General features: G+C 42.1%; 2 protein-coding genes across 2 annotated transcripts; one reads left to right on the forward strand and one right to left on the reverse strand.

The window, feature by feature from the left end:
* Positions 1–9,039: 9,039 nt before the first annotated feature.
* On the reverse strand, positions 9,040–9,456 carry LOC139471420 (collagen alpha-2(I) chain-like). The gene has a single exon (XM_071253784.1). It carries the CDS (start codon positions 9,454–9,456, stop codon positions 9,040–9,042), a length of 417 nt encoding a protein of 138 aa, XP_071109885.1.
* Positions 9,457–13,000: 3,544 nt separating this feature from the next.
* On the forward strand, positions 13,001–18,819 carry LOC139471339 (mucin-21-like). The gene is made up of 6 exons (XM_071253658.1): positions 13,001–13,108; positions 15,248–15,517; positions 15,730–15,891; positions 16,290–16,616; positions 17,166–17,244; positions 17,657–18,819. The coding sequence occupies exons 1-6, from the start codon at positions 13,015–13,017 to the stop codon at positions 18,072–18,074; spliced, it is 1,350 nt and encodes a 449-aa protein (XP_071109759.1). The 5' UTR covers positions 13,001–13,014; the 3' UTR covers positions 18,075–18,819.
* Positions 18,820–26,366: the final 7,547 nt, after the last annotated feature.

The raw sequence follows: 26,366 nt of genomic DNA on the forward strand, positions 1-26,366 counted from the left end.
TGGGTGTTGGTGCAGGTGGGTGGTTCATGAAGTGTGTGTGAAGGGAGTAGGGTATGAGGTGTGGGTGTGGGTGTTAGTGTGGGTGGGTGGTTCATGAAGTGTGTGTGAAGGGAGTGGGGTATGAGGTGTGGGTGTTAGTGTGGGTGTGGGTGGGTGGTTCATGAAGTGTGTGTGAAGGGAGTGGGGTATGAGGTGTGGATGTGGGTATATGTGTGATTGGGTGGTTCATGAAGTGTGTGTGAAGGGAGTGGGGTATGAGGTGTGGGTGTGGGTGTTAGTGTGGGTGGGTGGTTCATGAAGTGTGTGTGAAGGGAGTGGGGTATGAGGTGTGGGTGTGGGTATATGTGTGATTGGGTGGTTCATGAAGTGTGTGTGAAGGGAGTGGGGTATGAGGTGTGGGTGTGGGTATAGGTGTGATTGGGTGGTTCATGAAGTGTGTGTGAAGGGAGTGGGTATGAGGTGTGGGTGTGGGTATAGGTGTGGCAGGGTGGTTGATGAAGTGTGTGAAAAGTGACTATGGTTTTACGCCGCTTTTAGCAATATTCCAGCAATTATCACGGCGGGGAACACCAGAAATGGGCTTCACATATTGTACCCATGTCGGGAATCGAACCCGGGTCTTCGGCGTGACGAGCTAACGCTTTAACCACTAGGCTACCTGACCGCCCCTGTGAGAAGGGAGTGGGGTATGAGGTGTGGGTGTTGGTATGGCTGTGGGTGTGGATGGACGGTTCATGAAGTGTGTGTGAAGGAAGTTGGGTATGAGGTGTGGGTGTGGGTATAGATGTGGGTGGATGGTTCATGAAGTGTGTGTGAAGGGAGTGGGGTATGAGGTGTGGGTGTTAGTTTTGGTGTGGGTGGGTGGTTCATGAAGTGTGTGTGAAGGGAGTGGGGTATGAGGTGTGGGTGTGAGTATAGGTGTGGGTGGATGGTTCATGAAGTGTGTGTGAAGGGAGTGGGGTATGAGGTGTGGGTGTTAGTGTTGGTGTGGGTGGGTGGTTCATGAAGTGTGTGTTAAGGGAGTGGGGTATGAGGTGTGGGTAGGGGTATAGATTTTGGTGGATTGTTCATGAAGTGTGTGTGAAGGGAGTGGGGTATGAGGTGTGGGTGTTAGTGTTGGTGTGGGTGTGGGTATAGGTGTGGTTGGTTGATTGATGAAGTGTGTGGGAAGGGAGTAGGGTATGAGGTGTGGGTGTTAGTGTTGGTGTGGGTGTGGGTATAGGTGTGGTTGGATGGTTCATGAAGTGTGTGTGAAGGGAATAGGGTATGAGGTGTGGATGGTTGGTTGATGAAGTGTGTGTGTGAAGGGAGTGGGGTATGAAGGGTGGGTAATGGTTTAGGTGTAGGTGGATGGTTCATGAAGTGTGTGGGAAGGGCGTAGGGTATGAGTTGTGGGTATGGGTATATGTGTGGGTGGTTGGTTGATGAAGTGTATGTGAAGGGAGTGGGATATGAAGTGTGGGTGTTGGCATAGGTGTGGATGGGTGGATGGTTCATGAAGTGTGTGGGAAGGGCGTAGGGTATGAGTTGTGGGTATGGGTATATGTGTGGGTGGTTGGTTGATGAAGTGTATGTGAAGGGAGTGGGATATGAAGTGTGGGTGTTGGCATAGGTGTGGATGGGTGGGTGGTTCATGAAGTGTGTGGGAAGGGAGTGGGGTATGAGGTGTGGGTGTGGGTATAGGTGTAGGTGGGTGGTTCACGAAGTGTGTGGGCAGGGAATCTTAATGAGGATGTTCGTGTCGGTTTGGGCTGTGGGTGTGAGTCGGTGGTCGATAAGGTCTGTGTGAAGGGAGTGAGGTTTGAGGTGTGAGTGATGGTGTGGGGTGTGGGTGTGGATGTGTGTGCGGGTGTGGGTGTGGATGTGGGTGTGGGTGGTGGTGTTAGTGTAGGTGAGTAGTTCATGAAGTGTGTGTGAAGGGCGTGGGGTATGAGGGTGTGGGTGTTGGTTTGGGTTTGGGTAGTGGTTGTGGGATGGGGGATGCGGGATGCGGGATGCGGGATGCAGGATGAGGGATGTGGGATGCGGGGTATTAGTTTATGGTTCACGTTATTGGGGTCGAATAGTGACAGTTTGGAGGGGATCTGCCGCTATTTTATCCGTTATGTAACAAATCGGGTGCAAGGGATTCACACTGCCGAGGAGAGTATTTCATTTATATCACGGCGTGTCAGCTTCACGGGGAGGAGCCATCAGGGGTCATAGTCGTTGTGAATCTGGTATTAGACTTGGTATGACTCACGAAGGTAGGACAGAGCGACTCTAATAACTGTCTGATATTTACAAAGTGTGTTTAAGCGATGGCTGATTGGTTAGTCGAAGCAACATATCGTCACAAATGTCGTTTTAAATACGATATGACGCCATCCATTGTTCATGACGTCATTACATTACGTCACCAGAAAAATAGATTGACTTGAGCGAAATAGCTTTGCAGGGTTTATATTTCATATGATTGTATGATGTTCCGTTTAATTTGTTTGTTTATTTGTTGTTTAACGCCACAAATATTCCAGCTTTATGACAGCGTTCTGTAAATAATCCAGCGATTGACATCATGACATAGATCCACGCAATTAGGATATGATGACATGCATCAACCAAGTCAGCGAGCCTGACCACCCGATCCCGTTAGTCGCCTCTTACCACAAGCATAGTCGCCTTTTACGGCAAGCATTGGTTGCTGAAGACATATTCTACCCTGGATATCCATGGGTCGTTCAGTTTTATGTTCGGACATGCTGTCATGAAAGAAAACGTCAGCGAGTCTGACCACCCGCTTTTATCACAAGCATAGTCGCCTTTTACAGCAAGCATGGGAAGCTGAAGACATATTCTACCCCGGATCTCCATGGGTCGTTCGGTTTTATGTTCGGACATGCTGTCATGGAAGAAAACGGCGAAAACATATGAAATGTCAGTTGTATTGATCTTATATGTATTGGTGTCAGAAAATGGTAATGTGCGGAAACTGAACACGGAACAACGAAGTGACACTGATGATTCAGAAATAGTCGAGCTGTTGCTCCCAATGCCCACTGTCATCGAGTTACACTTCCTGGTAGGACACTGGCTGTAGAAGGGTTGAGGGGGAAACATGTCTGTCGCAAGGCTCTTGATACCCGCGTATATTCAACATTCTGCATTATACTCCATCTGCATATTCCTTTGGATGGGCGGATCTGCAGCCGGTAAGGATGTATCATACATAACACAGATCATAATGTCAAAGCGTTGATAATTCCAGTGGTGTGTTGACAGGTTGATGTGGATTGATATGTGGATGGGTAATTCAATTTACATTCAGGATGAGAATGATCAGATCTTGGATTGTATGTGTGTAGGTTTTCAGGTTTATTCTAACGTTGCGTGAAATGTCGATTGAAACCAGTCGTATGCAAAATTCACTATTACGACGTCACTATTACGTCATGAGAGTGTAGCATGACGTCATTCACCAATTATTCTTAGGCTGTCGGGTAGCCTAGCGGTTAAAGCGTTCGCTCATCACGCTGGAGACCCGAGTTCGAATCGCGACATGGGAACAATGTGTGAAGTCCATTTCTGGTGTCCCCCACCGTGATATTGCTGGAATATTGCTAAACGCGGCCTAAAACCATACTCACTCACTCATTCATTCACTGTGATGATTCTTCTGGTTACATCCAGACTGATGTTATTATTAATAAATAATCATAGATTAATTATAACAATTCAAAACTAAACAAAGGTAAACGAGAAAGAATTTGGATATGCTTTCGACGGGTTTTAATTATAACATTTGACAGTGACGAACACAAAACATGCAGTGTTTACTTTTCAAGCCGCTCGACAGTAAGTCAAGGCAGGTAGTGAGATATATATTTACCCATGTGACTAAATTATTTTTTTCCTGTAACCGTTTCGCTGTAACTGTTTGAAAGCAATCACTCACTCACTCACAAACACCCACCCACCCTCCGTCCCTCCTTCCTCCCTCCTTCCCTCCCTCACTCACTCACTCACTCACTCACTCACTCACCAATCCACCCACTCAAGCCCACCCACTCAAGCCCACTCACTCACTCATTTACTGTTTGCTATATATGGTGATACTGACAGTATAAACCGCCTACGTTGTAAATGCAGTAACACTTCCTCGGGCTATAAACACTCTACAGAAGGTGAGTCACTGATGTACAACAGAGCATCACAGCAACTATGAGTGAGACGAAACGGGAAATTACTGGCAACCTATGTTCCAATTTTCGTCCATTATGATTCTAGGTTTGTCACCTCAATATCCTTGCACGAGAGCACGCACTGCATCATTTTAGACTTTCCAAACACTTTCTGACACACCATGATAAAACCGAAATATTGTTCATTGTCGCACCACTTCCCCATTAATAACGATATTTGAAAGTTGTATATTGTACATACAAAATACCATGCCGTTTTTCACAGACAGGGCGATGTCGTGCAAGCAATTCTCAAATTCTGATACAGAAACAACAGTTTTCAAGGAGGATGCCTGTTTCTTATTGTCTTATTGGCCTGGGTGATGGATGGTCTCTTGTTGAGATAGAAGACGTGGAAACACAGAAGCATGTTGACAGTGTCTCACGTACAGCTGGTGTCTCTACAGGGTCATGGATAGGTCTTCGTCGGCGAAATGGGAAATACACATGGGAATCAGGTAAGCAATGAAAGAATAGGCATTTGGTATATTTGGCGACACACTTAAGTCATAAGGAAATCAACACATGTACAACCACAATGTATTTTGAATTACTCTCTTACACGTGGTTAAAGATTTGGATGTCACTCAATCAGTATATTGTCATGACCATGCTATGATGTGTTTTCGTAAGTAGATTTATTGGTAACATTTGCCCGAGTTGTGGTTGGAAGTCTGATTCATTAAACGTCAAACAACAACTTTCTTCAGGGAACAAACTAGGGTTTCAAGGTTACTTCAAAGACCTGGCAGAAGGAGAAGACCAGGCACCAGGAAACTGTCTTATAACACAGCCCCCGGATGACACATCCATCCATAGATTTGGAATATGGAACTATATGGACTGCACTGCAAGACTATTCAGCATATGCCAGACAGGTAGGTACTGCAAGAATTAATATCATATTACCTTGGCATTGTCTCCTAGTTTCTTAAACTAAATAAATAGCTAAAATCTACTCGTGTATCAATATCGTCTCCCGTCGCATTTAGATATTTCTGTGCACTAGTATACATGTCAGCACGTTATAACACCAGTTATGTCTTTCATCATGTCACAGAATAAATCAGCACAAATCTGCTTTTGGGAAGCTCAGATAATAGCATTTATTTTCATTTAAATTTCATTACTCGATCAATAATTGCTACCTTTACATGTATTGTTGGCCTCTACTCCAATGGCCGTGACTTCCTGGATCATCAGGTGCGTCATATGGTAACACGATCCTACCTCGACCAAACTTAGTGGATTTTCATGTAGTAACTGTGTTACCGTGTCATGCATGTTTCAAAGACACAGACTATCGATACATCAACCATTTCTTTAGTCCTTACACCAGGTTCAACAACGCAATCCACAGCAAGAACGAGCCTGACTGTAGAAGCCAAGCGAGTGATCTCGACAGACGCTACAGCCACAATCTCTGCCAGGTCAACTGTCCAAACAACACCCGGCAGTGATGGTGAGATGGTTGGGAGTTACTAAGTTACTAAGTTGACAGTCCACCAGTTTATTGTTTTTTTCTGAGAACTAATATTAAACAGTACTATTCTTATGTTCACCCTTTTGTAAATTTTGTTCGTTAGTATAGAAATATTTTACCTGGTCTGGTAACTATGCAACTGATTTTTTTGCGACTTCTACATACTGAATATACATGTGTTTTTAGGTGTTGAATAGTTGAATCATTAAATAGTATTAGCAAAAAATGTCTGGTTCCATTCAGATGATTCTTATATTTAATTTGGCATGTGTTGTTTTATGTTTTTATTTTTAAATGATATCCATTCAAACTATAGAAACGAAATCATAAATATATAAATAAGTAATTCGGAACATGAACCAGGAAGGGTACAGTATTTGGGACCAAACATATTTTCGTCATGGTTCTTTTCGTTGATTGTGATGCCCTTTTAAAAAACTTCAGGAAACACGGAGTCGATGCACCATCCGAATATGGTTGTCTTGTTGACGTGACGTCACGCGTGGACGACTGGCCAGTAGCAGGCCATGGTGTAGATAACGTATCCAAAGAGATGATAGTGTGTTTCGATGAACATTAAAATGTCTGGCAGTTTCGTTTTGCGCCATTCCTTTTGCAGCGTACCTTATTCCCTGGCATTGCTCAAGCGTTATTTACGGTTAAACAAAAACTTTTTATTTATACCTGATAGCTAAATAAACGGTTGGTGCTCTTCGCACAAACGTGTGTGAGTCTCATGTAACATCCAAACTCGCGCAAAAACATGCACGTGCAAATCACGACCCTTGAAAATCGAGGAGAATATGCATTAAAATATGTAAGGCCCATTTTTGTGTATCTGGATTTTCTCGTGGATAAGTGGGTAATTCGGGTTAAACTGTTTTATGAACAGTACTTCAGTCATCATCAAAAGCCAAAATTCGCGGTGAAAAGTTGCGTCCCTTAGTCATGCCAGGAGCGTCTTAAGATATGGGTTTGATCGTGAGAAGTTGGACACTTTGGACATATGGTTATCCTAAGCTGAATGTAACAAATATCTGAAATTGAAATGGCAGATGAAATTGAATGTAATAGCATTAAGTCAAGTAACTTGAAATGTTATTGGTTTTCTTGATATTTCTTGCAATATGTGCTATTAAACTTTTGATGTAAAATACTACAAAAGACAAATCAAAAACACAACTTCACACAAATGAAATTAAAGTGTTAATCTTCTTTAATCGCCTCACCCCAGTCGGGTAACCTAGTGGTTAAGCGTTCGCTCGTCGCGGCGAAGACCCGGGCTCGATTCCCGATATGGGTACAATGTGCGAAGCCCATTTCTTGTGTCCGCCACCGTGATATTGCTGGAATATTGCTACAAGCGGTGTAAAACCATTCTCACTCACTCACTCTCCCATTTTCTCAGCCTTTCTCCCCCTCGGTGTCACACACGAAATAGACGCTGATGACGCAATTATTGAGTAAAGATGGTTAACCCTTACCTTTTTGTTGTATTCCCATAATTCAGTTCACTGTCATTATTTGTGGCAAGTCCAGATTCATATTTGATATTTCCAGCCCGACATGACATCTGTGCCCCTCTAATACCCGCTGTGATTGTTGCACTGCTCATTCTGATCACGATGGGGGCAGCAGTGTGCGTGGCTTGGAAGTGCAGTGCAAGGCGAGGTGACCACTTGATTGATAGTCAATTCTCACATGTATCAACACTAACAACGTTTCTAAAATTTTACCAAAATATTGACGAAATGGTTCATTAAGAATTTGGTGATTCCCACATATCGACAACATCTCATTAAAACATGAACATCTCTCATTTGGTGCCAAAAGTTTAATGTGTTTAAACAATCTATTTGTTTTCTATTTCAACACAAGATGAAGTCTCACCTCTCATCAATACGAGCCGTTTTTCTGCCCTGATTCGGATCTGTGGATCTCGAACACCATCACAAGACCAAATTTTGATTACTGATTAACACAAGAACGAAATAATAGCCAGATTAATATATGTTTTACTTTGTTCTTTCAGCTTTGATGAACAGAGATGGAGGTCAGCAACTACGAGTGAGTATGGTGTAGACATTTATGGTATTGGAGCGAGTGAGTGAGTGAGTGTGGTTTTACGCTGCTTTTAGCAATATTCCAGCACTATCACGGCGGGGGACACCAAAAATGGGCTTCACACATTGTACCCAAGTCGGGAATCGAACCAGGGTCTTCGGCGTGACGAGCGAACGCTTTAACCACTAGGCTACCCGACCATAATTTATGGTATTAGAGCCCCTGCTTATGCGTCCTCAACATTCTATCACACATAACCGGGCATCGATGATCAGGTCGTGTGAGGTGCTGAAATATGATTTCCAGTTGCATGCCTTGGTTGTGCCTGAATCTATTGCTCAAAGGTTCGAGTCCTAGACTCGCCCTGATTATGATCCTGATACGAGTACCATACCCGTGGTCGTAGGTTTCACCCAACTGCTGCTATTGCCAATGGTGGCAATGCCAATTGCTGCTATAGAAAATGGTGGAAATGCCAATTGCTGCTGTAGCCAATGGTGGCAATTCTCAATTGCTGCTATTGCCAATGGTGGCAATGTCAATTGCTGCTATTGCCAAGGGTGGCTATGTCTGACTTAGCTGATTAAGTGTCATCATGCCCCGGGATGTGGCCGGTTTCTTATGTGTTCAACAACACGTCCGTTTGGTACAGATTCAAGTATTGGACCTGAATTGTGGAATGTTAGACAGCCGAGGTCATCACTGATTTCCAGTGGTCCATTCCATATAATTTCCACAGCTATTTGCCCTTTACGCCAAATGGAATCTGTTTCGGCTGGTTATTCACTTGCATTGACAATTAATAATTATTTAATTTCATCATTAACGAAACACGTAAAGCGTTTTGAAAAGTAAACAGTATTGACATGTTACTGTATTTAACCCAATACGCATTATAACGTCATCAATCTACCCTAGCCAGTGGTATGTCGTTCACATATATATTCCTCAAACTATAACATCACACAGAACATTTTCAGTTTTCAATAAATGTATAATTTTCTACATTTACATTTCGTTTGATAAGGCTGGAGATGGAGCCTACTACTTACAACCTCGTCCTGTAGACCAGTACCACGTGTATGATGAAGTGGTGGAATAACAACCCAAGGACCTGCCGCTATCCTTCAAGAATGGAGAATGAGAACTTTACAACAACCACGCCCACCACGCCCACCACGCCCACCATATCCACCACTCACACCACACCATCCACGCCCTCCACTCCCACCACGCCCACCACGCCCACCACGCCCTCCACGCCCACCACTCTCACCACGCCCACCACGCCCACCACGCCCTCCACGCCCACCACGCCCACCACGTCCACCTCTCCCACCACGCCCACCACGCCCACCACGCCTCCACGCCCTCCACGCCCACCACTCCCACCATGTCCACCTCTCCCACCACGCCCATCACGCCCTCCACTCCTACCACTCCCACCATGCCCACCACGCCCACCACGTCCACCATGCCCACCACGCCCTCCACTCCCACCACTATCACAACGCCCACCACTCCCTCCACGCCCACCACGCCCACCACGCCCACCACTCCGACCACACTCAACACGCCCACCACTCCCACCATGTCCACCACTCCCACCACGCCCTCCACGCCCACCACGCCCAACGCTCCCACCGCTCCCACCACGTCCACCACTCCCACCACTCCCACCACGCCCATCCCTCAAAATTGTATTGAAATTAACAGCATACTGTTGACCAGTATATGTGTGTTGTACTTCAAGCCTGCAGATTGACGACTGTATAACACCAACCGAGAATGTATTCTGCTTAAGATAAAGACTTCTCATGATTGCGGAAATGTTTCTTGTCGCTCCTATTCAGGAGGTAGCTTAAAAAGGTACAAAACCTGCACCGAAACGTAACAATAAAATAATAAAGAAGTCGAAATCAACTCTGTCTTTCTTAAAAGCAATAGAACACCAACGAGAGAAAAGCTGTGCGAAGTTTTTGACAAAGATAAATGAGATGGTGACGTCCAGTGTGTTTATCATAATTGAATAGAAATATTATACTGTTACGTGTCGATACCCAAATTGAAATTATATGTTAATCCAAAAATCTGTACATAAAAGAACTCAGTGTGGAACCAACAAACAACCAACAAGTGGTATTCAATGAAGGTCGTTTTTTTGCTATAAAAAGAAATTTAAAGAAGGTGAACTAGGGCATATAATCAGTCATCCTCGGTGCTCAAGTGTAGTGTTATATGACAGTGTATTTTATTGTTTAACAATGATGTAACTGTGTTGCATTTTTTCTGTTAATATTCGGTAGATCATTGCATTTTGTTTGAACAGTGATCAGTCGTCAGGAAGTTATTGTATTTTGATGCTAGTGTGGTGTGTAGACTTACGGTGGAATGTCGAACCGCAAGTTTACAGACCACACCAGCATCAACACAGTTAATATATTAAAGACATCATAACAAAACAAAATTTGTCACAGTTCATAACCTTCATCGAATAATATAAAGAGAGATGCGCTTGTGCAATGTGGGAATCCCGTTGTCCCCTTTCGTGATGTTGCTGTGGTCTACTGGTAGAGCGTCTGGGGTTCGATCCCCTCCCGCGTCATACCAAAATATGGTATATTTTAATTTGTTACCCTGTCTGGCGCTCGGCATTAAGGGGCTAAAACAAGGACTGGTCGTCTGGGTGGGGTATTCATATTAAACTGCGGCATTGTAATCTCAGTGAGCTAGCACAACAAATCGGCATCAGTCCGGACTAGTACAAGCAGCCATACACACACATGTGCATGCACGTTGCTATATAAGTGCATACTCCTGTACGCGACGTTAAACCCTATTTCACCTCACCTCACTGTGATATTGCTGGAAGAGTAATGTTTGGCCATAGTTTACTAACTCACTCATACAGTTGTTTCTATTGCTTATGAATGTAGAGATGACCTGCCTTTCTATGTGATAACATATGTGAAATTGTTATGGTATTTTTATGCCTTGGAGTATTTATTATCCCAACACTTATACCATACATAGAAGAGTTACTTCATCTACAAATTACTACATTCTGACAATGACAATCGGACCACCCCTGCTTCCCTCCTATTTCGGTCAGACGCCTCTCAAGTTAAAATGAGTTGGTGGAAGCACATTCGTCATGTAGAGTGACGTCCCTTGATGATGCCGTGATCTGCTGATTGTGGTGCCTAATATATAACTGACTCTTATTATTCATCTTATGTTGTCACGTGCCAGTAGGTGGGTATCTTTGCATCTCTTGGTGATAAACTATGATACAACCGAAATACTGTTAATAATGGCGTTAAACCCAACTCACTCACTCACTCACTCACCTAATCATTGTTCAACTGCTTGATTTGTTTACGTTTTTTAAATAGTTTACGACAATGTTACTCAAACACGGAAAAACTTTATTCCTCGTCAGCTGTTTTGATTTCCTGTAAAGTTGAAGCGGAGAAGCGAGCATGACAGCAGCTGTGAAGTTGGATTTATTTTGAATTTCTTCTTATGTAGTGCATAGCACATATATAGCTGATCCTTAGAATAGAAAATTAATTAGATTTTGTCCACCTCTCCCACCACGCCCATCACGCCCTCCACTCCTACCACTCCCACCATGCCCACCACGCCCACCACGTCCACCATGCCCACCACGCCCTCCACTCCCACCACTATCACAACGCCCACCACTCCCTCCACGCCCACCACGCCCACCACGCCCACCACTCCGACCACACTCAACACGCCCACCACTCCCACCATGTCCACCACTCGGCATTAAGGGGCTAAAACAACCCCACCCAGACGACCAGTCCTTGATTTTGCTTAGAAAAACAAAGTGAATGGTTGTTTGGAGTGGGGTGGAAGTCGGAGTGGGGATGGGGAGTGGAGATAGGAGTGAAACTGGGAGTAGGGTTGAGGGTAAGGGTTGGGGTGGGAGACGGGAAAAGTGTGTTTTGTTGTTGTTGTTGTTGTTGTTGTTGTTGTTTTTGGTTTTGGTTTTTTTGGGGGGAATGGAGTGGGAGTATTGTTGAGGGTGGGAGTTGGAGTGGGGGGGGGGGGTGGGGGTGGATGGGGTGGTGTCGGCTAGGTCGGGCTCACCTTTTGGATTCATAAGTTTAGAAGCTGTGTGTATTGGTTTCGGTGAAGTGTCTGTTGGTGTAGGTGTTGCTTTTGGTGGGTGGTCGATGAAGTTAGTGTGAAGGGAGTGGGGAATGAGGGTGTGGGTGTGGGTTTGGGGTGTGCTTATGGCATGCGGGATGCGGGGTATTAGTTTATGGTTCACGTTATTGGGGCCCAATAGTGACAGTTAGGTGGGAATCCGCCACTATTTAATCCGTTATGTGAGAATTTGGGTGCAAAAGATTCACCCTGCCGAGGACAGTATTTCATTAATATCACGGCGTGTCACCTTCATGGGGGGAGGAGCCATCAGGGATCATAATCGTTGTGAATCTGGTATTAGACTTGGTATGACTCACGAAATAAAACATTACCGGTTAGTACAGAACGGCGGTAATAACTGTCTGATATTTACACATTGTGTTTTAGCGATGGCTGACTGGTTAGTGGAAGCAACATGTCGACACATTGGGCCATTGTTTTAAATACGATATGACGTAATTCATCATTACATTACGTCACCAGAACAATAGATTGAATTGAGTGAAATACTTTTGCAGGGTTTACATTTCAAATGATTGTTTAATGTTCCGTTTAATTTGTTTGTTTATTTGTTGTTTAACGCCGCACTCTGCAATATTCCAGCTAATGACGGCGGTCTGTAAATAATCCAGTCTTGACCAGACAATCCACTGATTAACATCATGAGCATCGATCCACGCAATTGTGATACGATGAAATGCAACAACCAAGTCAGCGAGCCTGACCACCCGATCCCGTTAGTCACCTCTTACGCCAAGCATAGTCACCTTTTACAGCAAGCATGGGTTGCTGCAGACCTATTCTACTCCGGATCTTCATGTGTCGTTCGTTTTAATGTTCGGGCATGCTATTATCCAAAAGTAAACGGCGAAAACATATGAAATGTCACTTGTATTGATATTATATGTATTGGTGTCATATAATGAAAATGTCCGGAAACTGAAAACGGAACAACGAAGTGACACTGATGATTCAGAAATAGTTGAGCTGTTGCTCCCAATGCCCACTGTCATCGAGTTACACTTCCTGGTAGGACACTGGCTGTAGAAGGGTTGAGGGGGAAACATGTCTGTCGCAAGGCTCCTGATGCCCGCGTATATTCAACATTCTGCATTATACTCCATCTGGATATTCCTTTGGATGGACGGATCTGCAGCCGGTAAGGATGTATCATACATAACACAGATCACAATGTCAAAGCGTTGATAATTCCAGTGGTGTGTTTTCAGGTTGATTACATGTGGCTGGGTCACTCAATTTACCTTGATTATGAGAATGATCAGATCTTGGATTGTATGTGTGTGTAGGTTTTTCGGGTTTATTCTAACGTTCGGGAAATGTCGATTGAAACCGGTTGCATACAAAATACACTCGACGTCACTATTACGTCATGAGAATGTAGCATGATGACATGCACCAAACAGGCTGCTCTGCAATGTTTGTTTGTTTGTTTGTTTATTTGTTGTTTAACGCCGAACTCAGCAATATTCCAGCTATATAACAGCGGTCTGTAAATAATCGAATCTGGACCAGACAGTCCAGTGATTGACATCACGAGCATCGATCCATGCAATTGTGATATGATGACATGCATCAACCAAGTAAGCGAGCCTGACCACCTGATACCGTTAGTCGCCTCTTACGACAAGCAGCTCCGCAATGATTCTGAGGCGGTGGGGTAGCCTAGTGGTTTAAGGTTTTTTGGCAGAGGTTACTTATGAATATTGAAAGGGTTTTGTCGCTTTTATTTTGTTAAATTACACAGGATTGGAAGTGAAACTCCACGTTAAAGGTCATTTTCTTTGCTAACTTATTATATATCAAAGGCACAAGCTTACTCTCGTAGTCTTGACCAGAGGTTTATTACTCACACTTAATTAGGAAACTGAAAGATAAAAAAATGTATGATAATTATGAAGTATCAATTGTCAGTCAATTGTATATAATGACAGTTACTTTTGCCTTTGAGCATACGTTAGGTTTACAGAGAAATGAATGGTTAACACTTTTCTGAGTCCGATTCGTACGTTTATTTATTGTAGTCAACATCGGTCAGACTGCAAAGCTACAGAGCTGTAACATAGGTTGCCAGTAATTTCCCGTTTCGTCTCACTCATTGTTGCTGTGATGTTGTGTTGTACATCCAATGACTCACCTTCCGTAGAGTGTGTATAGCTCAAGGAAGTATTACTGCATTTACAACGTAGGCGGGTTATACTGTCAGTATCACCATATACAGCGAACACTCAATCATGTGAGTGTGCTCTTTCATGAAGCTGCAAGCAATTTCCAGCACATCACATATTATCCATGTGAGCGTTCGAATCCGGGCTTTCCACTTGACTCTTTACCACTAGGCTACATCGCCGCCACTAATATGCCATTGTCTGCATTTATAAGCGAAACGGTTACAGGAAATATATCATTTAATCACAGTGGCTAATAAATATCTCACTTCCTGTCGTGACTTACTGTCGAGCGCTAAGTGTACAATGTTATAATTAAAACATGGCCTGTCGAAATCATATCCCAATTCTTTCTCGTTTACTTTTGCTTACTTTTGAATTGTTATCATTAATCTATGATTATTTATTAATAATTAAACATCGGTCTGGATTTAACCAGAAGAATCATTGCAGTGAGTGAATGAGTATGGTTTTTAGCAATATTTCAGCAATATTTCAGCAATATTTCAGCAATATCCCACCTTTCGGGGACACCAGAAATTGGCTTCATACATTGTGCCTATGCGGGGAATCGAACCCGGGACTTTAGCGTGACGAGCGGAACCTTTAACCACTAGGCTACCCCACCGCCCCAGAATCATTGCAGAGCTGCTTGTCGTAAGAGACGACTAACGAGATCGGGTGGTCAGGCTCGCTGACTTGGTTGATGCATGTCATCGTATCCCAATTGCGTGAATCGATGCTCATGATGTCAATGACTGGATTGTCGGGTCCAGACTCGTTATTTTACAAACCGCCGTCATATAGCTGGAATATTGCTGAGTTCGGCGTTAAACAACAAGCCAACCAACAACCAACCAACGAATCCCTATAATAACACGCCAGAACATGACACCTTACAACAAGAATGTTCCGGAGGTGATTATCATATTATCATATATTATTCTACTGTAGGGTGACTTTGGAGCTCATTTTTTCTTGCCCACTTGCATACACTGGCGTAGGCACTGGTGATAAAAGTCGACCAAACAATAATCAAACAAACAAACAAACATTGATAACGATATTTGAAAGTTGTATATTGTACATACAAAATAACATGTTTTTCACAGACAGTGCAATGTCCTGCAAGCAATTCTCAAATCCTGATACGGAGACAACAGTTTTCAAGGACGATGGCTGTTTCTTATTGTCTCGAGAGGAGAGAACGTGGGAAGAGTCGCAAACCTTCTGCAATGGCCTGGGTGATGGATGGTCTCTTGTTGAGATAGAAAACGTGGAAACACAGACGCATGTTGACAATGTCTCACGTACAGCCGGGGTCTCTACAGGGTCATGGATAGGTCTTCGTCGGCGAAATGGGAAATACACATGGGAATCAGGTACGCAAAGAAAGAATAGTTATTTAATATTTGCACTAAAATCATAAAGAAAATGAAGACATGTACAACCACTATTCATTTTGAATTACTTTCTTACACGTGGTTAAATATTTGGATGTACTGGCATACTTATTGGAAATAGTTGTCAATATTGAGGTTGGAATTTCCCTCTTGATAAGTAACATTCAACGGCAACCAACGACTTTCTTCAGGGAACAAACTAGGGTATTCAGATTTCTTCAAAGAACTGGCAGAAGGAGAGAAAGCGTCACCAGGAGACTGTGTTACAACAAGCCCTCCAGATGACACATTCTCCTATGGAATATGGAACTACATGAACTGCACTGCAAGACTATACAGCATATGCCACTCAGGTAGGAACTGCAAGAATAAACATCATATCAGCTCGGCATTGTCTCCTAGTTTCTTAATCTAAATAAATATCTAAAACCTTCTCGTGTATCAATATCGCCTCATCGTAACACCAGTTATTTCTTTCATGTATTGGGAATCTCAGATAATAGGATTTATTTTCATATACATTTCATTACTCCTTCAATAATTGCTACCTTTACGTGTATTGTTGGCCTCTACTCCAATGGTCGTGACTCCCTGGATCATCATGTGCATCATATGGTAACACGATCCTACCTCCACCTAACTGAGTGCATTTACATGTAGAACGAAGCCGGATAACAGTGTTACCATGTCATGCATGTTTCCAAGACACAGACTATCGATACATCAACCATTTCTTTAATCCTGACACCAGGTTTCTCCCTACCTCCAAGAAAAACGATGTCATCTCGGCGTACAACGTCATCTACAATGACTCTAAATGCAACTCCAGCTGAACCACAAACGACTGTCAAATATGGAGCAACACAATCCACAGCAGCACCAACGCAATCCACAGCAACAACAACGCAATACACAGCAACAACAACGCAATCCACAGCAGCAACAACGCAATCCACAGCAGCAGCAACACAATCCACAGCACCAACACCGCAATCCACAGCAACAACAATGCAATCCAAAGCAGCAGCAACCACACAATCCACAGCCGCAACAACAACGACAACATCTTCAACGACAGGCAAGGATCCTTTTCTGTTTTCTAAAACATAGTTAAGGAGGACTGAGTTACCTTTAGGATATCAGGTTCATTTATTAATTTGATGGGACTTATCTGTACGAGTACTAGTGCCATTATCTGGCAAGTGCTTGACAAAGATACCAGTCACATGTCGTCACTCACAGCACAGCTTCTAATGTGTATATACTCCTGTAGGGAGGTGCAAAGTGACGAGAAGGTTTCAATGGTATTACGAAGTAGAGATTCCTCACTGATTATTGCAAGAAGATCTATAGGCATAAACCTCAGTCACTGACCTGACAATACTCAAAGTCTACCATTACTGACAGAATCATAGACGATTAATATAGTTACTTCATCCTCCTGATGACTTCAGATCTATACCTGCTTCCTATAATTATCTGTCATCCAGTTATGGTAGCCCTTAATGAAAGTAACAGACTCTACTATCGTACAGTGATTTCCTGTGATTGTTAAAAGGTTTTGTCGATTTTGCTTACAACTACGAATGTGCAATATTCTATAGATTTAATTTCGTTTGCGTTTCAGTCCTTATTGCTGTCTCTTCTGCGGCTTCATTTGTAGCTGCTGTGTTCTTAGTTGGGGGTGTAATTGTTCTCTGTCGAAGGTAATACCTACTTAAGTGCTGTAATTGTTTCTCTGTCGAAGGTAATACCTACCTAAGTGTTGTAATTGTTCTCTGTCGAGAGTAATACCTTCTAAAGAGTTGTAATTGTTCTCTGTCGAATGTCATACCTACTTAGATGTTGTTATTGTTCTCCGTCGAGGATAATACCTACATATTTTTTGTTATTGCTCGTGTAGGTAATATCTATTTAAGAGGCCGGTGGGTGGTTATCCCATATGTCTTACTCGGAACCCCTAGAGACCTCTTATATAGACATTATCTTCCCGAACAATAACAACACTTGAGTTGTATTTGTTAGTGCTTCAACTTTATGTTGCACTGAGTTTGTTCAACTAACGGGAACGATAAGTACACGAGAATGTCATGAACCTTTACTCCCAACTTGTTTCAGAAACAAACAGAAAAGACTGCGTGTCAGGACAAATGACAAGATGGCTGGTGACGACACTGAATCTGGTACAGTAGCGGATGTAAGGACAAAACCGGAGGTTGTGTACGCTGTTGTCACGAAAATACAGACGAAACAACCATCACAAGTGCATGACTGTAACACTGAGTCAGGCTACCATTACGCATCCGTGGATGATGGCGCTCGTCCCATTACGCAAGGCGTCAATGACCAAACGTATGACACAGCAACAATCACAGAGAAGAAACAACCAATCACCTTTGACAACACATATGCTCGCGCGATGTTCAGCAAATCAGCAGCGGACACAGGGGAAGACGTGTATGATCACACGCGTGTGACCGGGAAGGCGTCACAAGAAGTTGATGCAAGCCATTACGACCATGCTTTCGTCAAATAACAATCTCGCAATATTGGATGTTAGATTTAAACTTAACATGTACATATTTGCAAATCAATACTTTTGTATCCGAGGTGCCGTTTTTTCTTAAACATGGTAAAGTTTCTATTTTATAGCATTCTGCATATTTGTATTTCGTGTCCCGATAATCACCCCAAGCGACGGAAAACCAGAACCTCATAATTATCATGACAACCGATCTGGATCGGGTGGTTATATGTAGAACCTGGTGAATGTGTGTCGCTTTGGTCTCTGACTCAGACTTGACTATTTACAGATGGTTGTGATATGGCGTCCAAACAACATTCACTCAATCATTTCTGACAATAACACTCACTGCGGCATACCAGAGAACTACGGACACAAGGTTACAACAATCAAGATTTGACACAAAATTTGACGCATCAGTGATAAACATGACGTCCGATGCAATTCCTTATTTTAACACGTATCGTATGTTCCTGTGTTTTTTCAGGTGAACAGTTTACTTGCCTGTACATGTGTTTGTGACGGGTTCAACCGGTAGGGCAGGATACGCTCACCTTTTCGCGAACACCAGGTATCATCACTACATAATTGAATATTCTCTGTGTTCGTTGTAATTCATGCATTCTGATTAGCTGGTGAGGTGTTATTGCATTCATGTCCCAAATTAAGCAACGCCCATCGAAGCGGACTACTTTTATTACTACGGAATTACGGGGAATTCCCTTTCTGCTCACGCGAATTTGTTCCGGTTCCTTACAGTCTAATTGTTGCAGTTCTTCTCGTCTCTTGCTTACTTACTTAAAATGGGAATTTAACGTGCGCTTTATGCGCATTTTGCGTATGCCTTGATTGACAGGTCCTATAAACTTTGTTCTGATCCTAGTCTCCGTTGATTGGCTACTGACGTTGTGGGTGTGTCAAGTTATGTATATAAATTAAACAAACACCTGATTCATGTCACGCCACAGTATGTATTCCTACACTTGGAATGTTTATAAATGTCGTTATTTTTGTCTGCTTTGATATATACAACTGTTTTTGGTTAAACTATTGTAGAAAACATGTTTTCGTTGTCAAATGTAATTGTAAGGACTGACTGTGTATGATTTTCGGTTCATTGAGGTATAAATCGAAAAGCCGAATTTCCTCAGAGAACCGAAAAACATAGGCAGTCAATCCTTAAGTAGCAGTGATTCATAAACACATGATCATATTACAATCGGAATTGTACAATCGACTCTGGTTTTGACAGAGATTTCTTATGAATAATGAAAGGGTTTTGTTGCTTTAATTAACACTACCACCTCACCATATCTGTTCACGTGAGGAACGTGGAGCTGCCCCGATGGTTCTGGGTTCGAACTTCTTCTAGTAAAGTGCTCAGGTTGTTGACTCTGGCCATGTGCGATACAGGAGCTGGTGTCTGGAGCGAGCTGTGACAGCAGTGGAGCAAGATTATGCCATTTCTTGAGGGAAGTACTTTGACGTCAATAGACATGACTTCAGACCGAGGGTGGACTTTTACCACAACTGCCTACGCCAGTGTATGCAAGTGGGTAGCATAAAATGAGCCCTAAAGTCAACCTGCAGTAGATGGGTACCCGGGTAGAATAATATATGATAATATGATAATCACCTCCGGAACATTCTTGTTGTAAGATGTCATGTTCTGTAGTGTTATTATGGGGATTCGTTGTTTGGTTGTTTGTTGGTTGGTTGTTTAACGCCATATTCAGCATTATTCCAGCTATATGACGGCGGTCTGTAAATTATCGAGTCTGGACTAGACAATCCAGTGATTAATATCATGAGCATCGATCAACGCAATTTGGAATGATGACATTCATCAACCACCCGATCCCGTTATTCGCCTCTTACGACAAACACAGTCACCTTTTACAGCAAGCATGGGTTGCTGAAGGTCCATTCCAACCCGGATCTTCACGGGTGAGTTACAGGATTAGAACTCAATATATAGCCCCTACAGTTACAAACAAGTAACGACTTGCCCTGATGACATGACCAGGTATAAGGACATGTTTCAAGCATAATGTCATGCTACTATATTGTGAAAGATCAATGACAGAAACTGTCAAAAGGCTGCCACGATTAAATGATTTGATATGTACCCAAGTCATTTCAATCTCTTAATAATTAATTGTCATGCCTTCAATCAGAGAAGCCGTGGTAAACGTTTAAAACATGCGATACCCATGCCGGATGACTGACAATCACGTAGTAAACTGGTTCTACTGTTGGTTTGCGCAGATAGCTCAGTGCGTTTAGCCAACATGAGGCCTGCAAATGGGTTAGAAATCTGTAACAAGGTCGGTTGTATGGGGTCCTTAAATACAAACGTATGTCTACACCTCGAAAAGTTGTAATAGCGCGATAAAAGCTACAACAAACCTCTGTTGACTTACATTCGACACTAATGACCAGTGAATGCTGTGCTATGTTTCGTCCCATCGCAAACTATACATGGCGAGATTAAATATTTGTTCAGCTTATTTGCAAAGCCAGATATTTTTTTCAAATTAAATTTGAGTCTGAATTTATTTTATTAAAAACACCTTGCAACAATGTTATTTCTGTGCAAAAACAGTTTCTTTTGTATTAACAACCTGTAAACATAATTAATTTTTTCAATATTTTTGGGACACTTTTCTTACAATAAAATTCCAGGCCAACGTTATCGTTAACATCAGAGACCATATATCGGTATATGGTCTCTGTTAACATGTTGAAGTCTTAACATGTTTAGATTGGTGATGTGGTGTTTAGGTGATTTTCATTTCATGTGTTTAGACCTTAAACATGTTCAGATAAAACACACCAAATGTGTATTCATTTTAGGATTTAAACACTTTCCGAAACATGTTTACATTCTAAACACATATTAGAAATCTGCCACTGTCTGTCCACTGGTTTAGCTAGAGTGAGTAAGCGAGTGAGTGAGTATGGTTTTACGCAGCTTTTAGCAATATTCCAACAATATCACGGCGGGGGACACCAGAAAGGGGCTCCACACATTGACCCCATGTAGGGAATTGAACCTGGGTCTTCGGCATGACGGACGAATCGTTTAGCTAGACAGAACCCATTGGTCGAATGTTGTACATATTGACGAATGTTCGCATTTTTTACTTCAGTTATTATTTTATGATGTCCTGATGATTCAGTGATATGAATGAAATTATATAGATGCATTAATGTAGATATTATACATGTCCCTATTTTTATTTCTTATTAGATAAAAGCTATAATTCACATGCACGATGTGGTTCGTTTGCTTTCTGTTGTCTGATTGGTTTGTCAAACGGCAATAAGGTCTAGTCGGATGTGTCGACTCCCGGATAAGTCGAACTTTTTCTCTGTCCCCCTGGAGTTAGACTGAAACTCCGTTGTACAGGAAACCCCGTACGATTATTCATAATTACAATGAACATTACATCATACATGGAAGCTTCTCAAAACGTGTTCAGTTTCGTTAACTTTAGACCCCAATCAGGTCACTATTGTATTACTAATTTCTAAGTTCAAATCATAATTTAAAAAAGCACTGTTTTCTCGGTTTCTTATTTCAAACCTGTGAAATTTTCTTGATTGTCTTTGTTATTGTTTTCATGTAATACTTTATTGTCTATCTAAAACAGGTTTCCTAACAGGTAATCGTCAAATTCTGTATAATTTCTGTCAGTTGAATAAATCAGGATTTTCAAAAAGCATTGTCTTGCATGATTCACTTGAAATATAACATAAGTTTGGACATTTCATGACATTGTTTTGGTCTATGTACTAGTATGCAGTTGTTAAATATATTTTCGGAGCGACGTGACGTTCAAGTTGTATATGTGCGCTTCTGACATAAGTGAGTGAGTGAGTTAAAATTTTAAGTAACATCGGCAATATTTCAGCCAAATCGTGACTATCAAGGGGTAAACATAACAAATACATTGAAACCAACGAAGAACAGTAAAATAACTTCTGGGCTTCTGACATAATGTTTGAAAGGGAAAATTAGCAACTGAAAATAGTTTATCTCAAATCTACATAATAAATGTATCTTCGAAGTTAACTTTAAAGTCTTCAGACATACATGCATGCCTATGTTTAAGATCATATATTTAAAAATGTATAATCCTGCTAGGTTTTTAAACATCTTATAAACAGTTATCCTGAGGAATGGGTGACACTGGGACGCTGGAACTGAGTTTCAGCCATTGTACCCGTGTGGGGACTCGAACAGGGGCAGTCGGCGTGACGAGCAAACTCTTTAACTACTGAGCTACCTCACAATTATGCATAAAAGACTTTTCATTTTTCATGCATTATCATACAAAAATCATACTACTGCCTTAAGCTAAAAGCAATAAGTACTTTCCAATATATATGTTTAATATGAAGTCAGAAAACGAGTGATGTTCTATGTCTCGTCACAGACACGTTACTAATGAATCAAAAGCTTTTATTATACATGTACAATTTTGGAAATATAACTTTTTGTTGTTGCAGTTTGTTTGAATTTGACTTTTGACCTTAATTTATTTATTTATTTATCTTGTTTAATGCCGCACTCAGCAATATTCAAGCTATGTCACGGCGGTCTGTAAATAATCGAGTCTAGACCAGACAATCCACTGGTTGACATCATGAGCATCGATCCAAGCAATTGGGATACGATGACATGCATCAACAAAGTCAACGAGCCTGACCACCCGATCCCATTAGTGGCCACTTACGACGAGCATAGTCGTGACGTTTCAATAAGTTTATATCAGATATTTGTCACATTTTGTTATAATCCGACTGATCACACTACCAAGTCTTGATACATTTCTATGAATACATGTTCACAGTGTTTTCCGGGTTAGTGTTGGTCCCCAGCAACCCATGTTCGTCAGAATTACCAACTTAATGGATCGTATGGTTAGGATCGGTGATGATGTTGATTGGTGTCCTTTCCCCTGAAAGTGATGTAGTTCATAACAAGTAACATCTTGCTTGTACAATATTAACCAAACGTTTGCAAAGTTTTCTGTCAATTGAAATTAAATATAATGCCATTATTCGAGTGAGCCGAGTTAATTAGTGACTTGTTAATTGCTAGATTGATAAACATAACAATATTTAGATTTACTCACAAACAACTCCCGGCCTGTACTTATCCTTCTGTGGCCATGCGTGTTTACACATATTTGCTTGTCTGATGTTTAACGCTTAAATCAACAATATTCATCTTGTAGATAACGATCCACTTTGCTGAGAGGTAATCACCTAGATTGACACCAATCCATTTGACGGCTAAATATATAGATGATATTTCAAGTGTTGAGTGAAATGTCATGTTTCTCTCATCGATTGACGGGGGGGGGGGGGGGAGGAGATATGTTCACGAGTAGCCTAGCCAGAATGAAAATATAACATTTTCCCCACAGTCACAAGCTGGCGAATGCTGCTGTTTCCAGCTTTATGCCTGACATGAAATGACATTGTGTGGCTACAATCATTCGATGCAGGGAATGGGTTCATGGCATGTTTGCTGCAATGTAACTTTGTTTTGTGTACGACCTTGTCAGAGTGGTTCCCAGGCGTCACTTGTATGGCACCATTGAATGGCATTAGCCATTATGTCGTGGTGGCAAAGAGGGTCTGTGCATGCAAGGTATTCCTGCTCCGTCGTACACGAGACTTCCACTGAGTAATGTGTTTTTGTCTTGGGAATATTCTGCGGTTCAATACATTTATAAACTAGATATCACTACTGGGAGCAATGTATACCTTACATTCTGGTAAATGCGAATACGGTGGTTGGGGTGAATTTGGTTTAATGTCGTGTTCAAGATAATCGTACTTATATAGCGACGTGCATGCACGTGTGTGTGTCTTTTACTCTGAAAAGGGACTGGCCATGGCTAAGCTAGCCAAACGTTGTGTTTTTATTGTAGCGTTAAGGCCAGACTGTGCATGCATGAAATGTAGTGGCTGTTGGATGCCTACTAGTTATGTATGTATATATACATTAAAAACTCAATATAGAAGCCTATGGAAACACATTTCGTTTGGGTCAAGTTAGACGGACGCGCCAGCTCGGCTGAAGACGGGTCCAAACATAACCTAACCAGTCATTAAAGTTTTAGACTAGATATTAGCAATATAAGCACAGATGCCATCATATCCATCATATGAATCCCATGCAACGGAATGTGTTGACTGAAAATAGTGTTCACCCCATACTATCCTGTGATGATGTAAAGCGACAACACCCTTTCCATGTCCAATAGAAATCTTGCATCAAGCCAGAGTCTGACTATATCATGAACGTGAGTTTATGAATCACTATCAATTAGTAATGACACCAGGTGTTCGTGAAAAGGTGGCACCTGTCACAAACACATGCGAAGGCAAGTCAATTGTTCACCTGAGAACAACACAGGGGCGATTGGTACAAGTCAAAATATGGAATTGCATCGGGCACCATCTTTGTCACCGATGCGTCAAATCTGGAAATGTCCTCCACATGTCTACCATTAAACTTTAAGCTTTACTGAGGCCCTAAATGTTGCAACCTTGATCAAACAACTTCTGAGTAAGAGTCGTATGACGCTCTTTGAAATTTGGGAAGAAGGAGCATGCTCGATTGCATCTCAGAAGTTGTAAATGGGTGGAGCTGCTGGATTATTGCTCGACATGAAGGGAAAATTGACTTTTAGAAAGTTGAAGTCATCCCTCTTGTCATACAGTCTTGTGGAGAGTGTTTTGTCACTCTGAATCTTTATGCATGGATCTAAAGATTGAAACAGATGAGGCGGTCTCACTGGTCTCCTTTATTTCTAGTTCAGGTGGGTAAATCTTTCGAAGGGATTGGCTATTTAATTGTTATTGAATGATATCAAATCATCGATACCTGCAGCTTAAGTTAAACTTCTTGCCCAAATTACCTTGTTTTGTCTTTGCAAATCCGAACAGAATTTCCGATTCACATGCATAAAGAAACAGATCCGCAAGAAGGGGAACACAATTGATGCACATGGGGATACCTAATTTTACACAGATGTTATCAATGAGGAAGTCCAGCATTTCAAATATTGTTTTGTCAGTGAACTTCAGATGGCATTTACTTTCATTTTTCACAAACTGTCCTGAACCTCTGAATATAGACACGTAACTGTATCTCTGTTCACCGAGTTTTGAAACAAAGGATCCGTGGATCAAGGAATGAAGATTTTCCTCAAGTTTGTCATGTGGGATAGTGGTGTACAAAGTTGAAAAATAAAACGTTTTCACAGAATGAACCCATATCTCCATTTTATCATGATATATACCATTGTCACCATCTCAAATGTCCTATATTTCTATCTCAGCACAGAGTTTCTCCCGCTCATGTGTGTAATCTGATTTCAATCACTGGATTTAAGCATTGAACAGCATGTATACACACACATCATAAATATGAACCTCTTTCTCATGAGGCAGGTAACCATTTACTGCACATCTGAACACTGAATGCGTGATGACATATTGCAAACGAGCCAATCATTGCAAACAGTGGACACGTGTTTAAAACGAAGCCATTAAACGAAAATGTACAAAGGTAATGCGCACTCAATATCATGTGTGTTCCCTTCAAGAATCAAGTCCTGCCTCTTGCTCATGGACGAAATAACACTACAGATCCCACGTTCGAAAATGTTAGCCCACTCGGTCTGCAGTGCACATGTAGCCTGTTGAAGTGTCTCCTGTTCATGGGCAATGCACTATCGGCATCGAATCTGTCAAATTAAAAGGCCACGGGAGGGCCTGTAAATTTAGCTTCCACAACAGTGTTGTTGTTAAATTCCGTAAGAAATGCTGTTCAAGCGGACAAAGCCGAGAAAAATTGAATATTGCCAAAACATTTGACGATGGGTCGATGGGTAACGGGTGAGGTGAGGTGAAATGGGGTTTAACGTTGCATTCAAGATTATTGCACTTGAAGATTCACGTGCATGTACGTGTGTGTGTGTGTGTGGCTGCTTGTACTAGTCCGGATTGATGCTGATTTATAGTGCTAGCGCACTGAGATACCATGCCGCAGCTTAACATGAATCCCCCACTCAGACGCAGTAAACTGACTCCGAGCCGACCAGTCCATGTTTTAGCCCCTTAATGCCGAGCGGCAGGTGGAGTTACAAAAAGTACCGTCTCTTAACGTCTCTCGGTATAACGTGTCCGGTGATCAAACCTCGGACCTTCCGGTCTCCGGGCACACGTTCTATCAACAGGCCATGGTCAGGGACATTAAATTAACGTGAGCGTGCGTGC

The sequence above is a fragment of the Haliotis cracherodii genome, unplaced genomic scaffold (genome assembly GCF_022045235.1).
Source record: "Haliotis cracherodii isolate W230 unplaced genomic scaffold, xgHalCrac1.p SCAF_22, whole genome shotgun sequence".
Taxonomy (NCBI): Eukaryota; Metazoa; Mollusca; class Gastropoda; order Lepetellida; family Haliotidae; genus Haliotis; species Haliotis cracherodii.

What these genes read in the sequence shown, in the direction of transcription:
- LOC139471420 (XM_071253784.1), bottom strand. Translation starts at nt 9,456, where the DNA reads ATGGGCGTGGTGGGAGTGGTGGGAGTGGTGGACGTGGTGGGAGCGGTG.
- LOC139471339 (XM_071253658.1), top strand. Translation starts at nt 13,015, where the DNA reads ATGTCTGTCGCAAGGCTCCTGATGCCCGCGTATATTCAACATTCTGCA. An exon ending in GAAATACACATGGGAATCAG is followed by an intron (nt 15,518 to 15,729) that starts GTACGCAAAGAA and finishes GACTTTCTTCAG; the next exon opens with GGAACAAACTAGGGTATTCA. An exon ending in GTAATTGTTCTCTGTCGAAG is followed by an intron (nt 17,245 to 17,656) that starts GTAATACCTACT and finishes AACTTGTTTCAG; the next exon opens with AAACAAACAGAAAAGACTGC.